Source organism: Epinephelus moara, chromosome 24, assembly GCF_006386435.1.
Source record: "Epinephelus moara isolate mb chromosome 24, YSFRI_EMoa_1.0, whole genome shotgun sequence".
NCBI lineage: Eukaryota > Metazoa > Chordata > Actinopteri > Perciformes > Serranidae > Epinephelus > Epinephelus moara.
The window spans coordinates 9,686,192-9,691,476 of NC_065529.1; the positions used below are offsets into that span (position 1 = coordinate 9,686,192).

At 44.6% G+C, this 5,285-nt stretch overlaps 1 protein-coding gene across 3 annotated transcripts in view; it reads right to left on the reverse strand.

Moving 5' to 3' along the window:
* Positions 1-5,285, reverse strand: part of si:dkey-156n14.3 (zinc finger protein ZXDC) — a 22,684-nt gene that overhangs the window by 5,503 nt on the left and 11,896 nt on the right. For all 3 annotated transcript variants that reach the window (XM_050036923.1, XM_050036921.1, XM_050036922.1), the window contains one exon: positions 2,045-2,829. In XM_050036923.1, the coding sequence (XP_049892880.1) occupies positions 2,045-2,829 (785 nt within the window). The remainder of the gene's footprint in view (positions 1-2,044; positions 2,830-5,285) is intronic.

Consider the following 5,285-nt stretch of genomic DNA (forward strand, 5'->3'; position numbering starts at 1 on the left):
CTTTTTGGATTTTTTTCTTCCTCATTAATAAAACCCTTCATTTAAAAACTGCATTTTGTGTTTACTTGTTATCTTTGACTAATGTTTAAATTTGTTTGATGATCTGAAACATTTAAGTGTTGAAAACATGCAAAAAAGTAAGAAATCAGGAAGGGGGCAAACACTTTTTCACACCACTGTATCTCAGTGTTTCCTCTAGGAATTTTTTAGCAGTGGGGGCAGGACATCCAACCACCCCCCCACCCGTCATTTTAAAAATGACTTTTTTACCTTCGTTTTCATTAAGTGAGATAGAGGAGCTCTATGAAGCACCTTGGACATTTTCGGGACTAATATTAGGTCTATTTCATAGTAATATTATTTCAATTAGACTATTCATTATTAATATCATTTTACCTTTTGAAATACAATCACACAATATATCTCTGTAGACTAAATTTTCTCATCTGTCTAATGTGGTCTGGATGTGGAAATATCAATGACAACACCCTTTTTCTGTTTTCATAAGCAAAATATAGGTTTCACAAATCTATAAGTGGGTTAAAACAGCTTTTGCTTTAATGTCTAACACTTTTTCTGAGGTGTAAGTGGAAAAAACAGAATCAGCTGATAAATATTATTTCACTTTGTTTTCTCAGACTTAAACTGTGACAGTGATCAAACTGAGCGAGCAAGTGTTGAGCACAACAAGCACGTAGGGAGAGTCGCGCGCACTCATCACAGGCCCGTGCACGCGGATATGGTTTGTAAGCTTGCGGAGCAGAAATAGGCCCTCGCTGTGACAGTTTTCTGCTCGCGGTGACTGTTCTCTGTGCTCGTATCACTGGTTTATATCTGCTCAGGTGTTGGCATTTAAATGCCATAAAATCAACTCCATTTTATTTTCTTGAGTAGGCTACTTTACTGTCGGCTTGAAAACGAAGCTTAACGCATCCCCTGCCTTCGTCCGCCCCTCCCCCTGTGTCAGAGTCAGAGGAGAGGAGAGAGAAAATGCGTTGCTGCCCGGGCGTTTGATGAAGTCTCCTGGTTGGCCGGTGATACATTGGTGTCAAACTGTCGTTACAGCCCATCCGAGCAGTTCATGCCAGGCTTGAATCAAATCCCCCCACTGGTGATGTAGGCTATGCATCGTCTCATTTGATGTTGCCCAATGACTCCAGAATGTCATCGCATTATTTTTTTCTCAATAGACGCAGATGTCAAAGTCGTGTTGACAGGAAAGAGGCAGAGGAGAAAACCGCAAAATCACCTGGGGCAGTGCGGGCGGGGCATCAAGGCCACTGTGGCCTTAGAGCAGATATTTTTTTCAAGGGCACAGGGCCAAACTGGGAGGCCACAAGAGCCATGGCCCTCGTGGCCCTCGTGAAATTCCTGCCCTGCATATGAGAATGCTATAATTATGAGTTTTCATTTCTGGTGGAATTCACTTACATTTTAGTGTGCCATCAGCTTATTAATCACATTTTAACCTAAACAAAGACAAGCGTAAAATTTCCAGAAAGGTAAACGTTGCTTTAAATACAAAAAAATTCCCCTGCATTCAGACATCCCTGCATTGCCCTAAACAAGTATTCCATTAATTTACCTTCACACTCCTATAACACTATCAGACACATGATGGACAGTATCATGAGTATTAAAATCAACGCAGCATAACCAGAGTAACCAGAGACATAAACTTTTCTATTCAATGCATTCTTGCTAAATAACGATTGTCAATACCTGGCGCCTACATTACCCACAAGGCAACTCTACTTCCTACAGTGCAACCAGAGACTGGAGTGTGTTGTGCAAGTTGTGGCTAATGTTAGATGAACAACACGCTACTGGGGTCTGAAAAGCTCACTCCACACATTTTTACTTTTCAAACTTGGCGTCTTCAGAACCAACAGATGCTGACTCAAGTGACATCATACATCACATTTTTCAGACTTCAAACGCTTTTTTTTTTTTTTTTTTAACATGTAATAGTTCGTCCCAACACCTGCAAACAGAATTTGGAGCTCCCCTTTAATCTGTGCTGCCTGACAGCATGAGCACTTACCAGGAAGCTGCTTGGTGACACAGCATTGAGTTCCTGGTCCTTCTGTGGGCTGAAGCTGCTGCTGTGACCAGAGAAAACAAACTGGGTGAGGACTTTTCCTCCCTCTTGAGGTCCCAGCACCTCCACACAGCCAAGTAGAGGCCCTGCTCCCGCCTGGCCACCCACCTCCACCACCTTTGAGGGGGAGGCCAGAAGCTCAGCAACAGGGGCCACTGCCAGGGAGGCTGTGGGCTCCACGCTCAGGGCACTGGAGGAGCTGAGTGAGTGTTGCAGAGCGGGGTCCACAGGGGCACCAGCACCCTGCATAGTGAGAGCAGTGAGGGGTCCCAGGGCCTCTGGGGTAACCGTTTGCACATCATCCAGATTTAGAGTGCCCTGTGGGGGCAGGACATCACCCACTGTACCTTCCAGACCATGATGGGGGCCCATGTCAGAACTGGCTGCCAGGATAAGAGGGTCCACAGCTTTGGCCAATGTGCTGCTGGTACCTGTACCCAGTGTAGTACCGACTGAGGAAGGGTCGATGGTGAGGATGCCTGAGCTGACCAAGGAGAGGTCCATAGTGAAGGTGCCATTAGAGCTGCTCCCAGTGATGGGAATTCCCACTCCGATGCCAGCTGTGGATGCAGTGCCACCAGGCACAGCAGAGAAAAGAGAACTGAGGTCCAAGTTCGTCAGCTGGTCACCCCCGACAATACCAGGCCCTGCAACTGTTGTTGGGGTGGAGCTGATGAGCTCGCTGCTGGGGGTCAGTGTGGGTGTGGTCTCCATCTGGCTAAGAACATCTGGGATGGAGAGGAGGGAGAAGTTTGGAAGTTGTAGGATGAAAATGATTTTCCAAGAAGCATGTAGTAAGCATTTTAGTAAATTTATTCAGTAATTACACTAAGTATCCACCAGCAACTTGAAGAGAAAAAGTCATCCTCATTTTAGTAAGGCAAGATGGTTGCACTGGCCATTGAAGTCATAAACCAGAGCAGTTATGTCTTAACCCAGTTTGATTATACGCATGATAACATGGTGCTGTTGTTAACTTGAATAGATCAAAATGTCAGCACTCACAAATATCATATATATCAGTCTTTTAATGACGCACAGCAGTGTCAAAAATGGACGCATTTCAGCACTTGACTTTCCTCAGCGTTAATGCTCCGGGGCATTCGAGCTAAATATTGTGCCTGGTGCACGTGTCTTTATGACACTCGTTACCTGGAGAGGTTGGAAGGAGATATATGCTTCTTCCTCATTCCAAAATCAAAACCCTGAAAAGTGTAGGGTTAACTGGCTAGCTACTAAAAGTATAGGATACTGAATGTATAGACATGCTGTTTTTGCTTTTTAATGATTATAACGCTGGATCAAAACCTACACTGCTGCACAGGAACCAGTGAAGGCATAGGGAAGCATGCCAATATTCAACCAGATGTGTGTCATGACACTGTGTTGATGAACAATGTTTGGCTTCCCCTCGGAGCTCAACGTGGCTGCCTGTCTGCTGGCGGAGGTCTGGTGGCTGGCAGCATAAGGAGTAAAACAATGTTCATCTAAACACACTGCAATCACACACACAAGAGGCTAAATATTAACAAATTTTCCCTTTATATTTCTTCACAAGTGATCTGGTCATCTGTACCCCATAGTTAGGCTTTAGCTTCTATCTTTATATTTTCAACCTGTTATCACTGCTGTTTGAATTTAACATCCTGAATATGTCTATCAAACATCTTCTGTCTGCTTCACTCTGGCAATGCATTTTTGTTTTTCAAAAAATTTGATAGTATTTCTTCAGGGAGTGCAGGTAAAGTCTAGTTCACATTACACGATTTTCACCACGATTTTGACGTCGCAGAGGATCTTGAGAGCTAACTTGGGTCGGAGGTGAGTCGACAGATAATCTGCCACGACGAGTCCTCATGTGTGAACAAGCCTACGAGCAAGTCGCCCCCTTGTCTGTGACTGGAATTGGATATCTAGCACGCTAGAAAACTGGAGAAGTCTGACACAGCTGACAAAGAGCATCAGCCAATGAGAGGCGGGATATGTCCCACATCAGCACGCAGGAGGACGGAAGAAATGTGAGGACAAGCCGCAAGGTTGCCACTTGCCAGGTCCACTTATTAGCCGCGACTTTGGGCTTGTTTCTAAAGTGGAGTTGCTTATTTGGGCTTGCTCTGTAAACGTACCCTCTCTCTATATATATCCATCTAGTAAGTTATTTAAAAGCATGACAGTCGCCTCTTTTGGGCTTGTTTCCATAGCCCTAGTTGCTTGTTTCTCTTCCAAGATCTGGCAACACTGACAAGCCGGCAAGCAACAACAACAATGGTGGCGTCCACAGGATCACGGGGAGCGCGTTGTGTTTGGAGCCAGGCCCTGAAAGCAGATCTGATTCAACACTGGGAAGAATATCCATGCCTTTACGATGTGTCGTCTCCAAGTTTGGCGACGTCACCGCGTTATCTGGGGCTCTGTCGGCGAGGGCTCGGTGGAGAAATCTTGAGGTATGCACACACAGGTCGTAACGCAGTTGGCGAGACTCCCGCTGACAGAAACACACGTCGCCAGGTATGAACACTCAAAAGATTACGATAGTCTCCACGACGTAAAATCAGGGTGAAAATTGTGTAATGTGAACTAGGCTTAAGGCAGATTTATACTTGTGCTCCAGCTCTATGCAGAGCCTATGCCGTAGTCTACACATGTGGCCTAGACCATTGTGAGCATTTATACTTGTGAAGCAGGGTTCAACGCTAAGGTTTTTTTTCACTTGCCCGGTCGGGCAAGTTGGTCAGAGATCTACTTGCCCAAAGTCAGTTTTTACTTTCCCTATAAAAATTGTTTAATTTAAGCGGCTATCAAATAACAAAGACTGCAGTTATTTTGATGTTATGAAATCTTTATTCACACTGTATTTATTAATTAAAACAACATACGTCATGTATTGTAGCTTAATTCCTACACAAAAATGACAGTGTCAGGGCTTAAAGTGAAAAATTTGTCAATTGTTCTCCGTCTATAATTTTGCACCCTACTTGAGCCATGCCCGCCTCTATTTATTTTTCACCCCTCTCTCCAGTTCTGCTGTATTAACACCGGGTTTAATATATTTTGCTTCCATCTCTCTGCCCTGCTCTACTCTACTTCAACGCTACTTAGCTCTCTCTCTACTCTACCAGTAGACTACCACATCCACCTGTTGCACAAAACGCACATAGCAGTGTTTCCCCTAGGATGGAGTTGT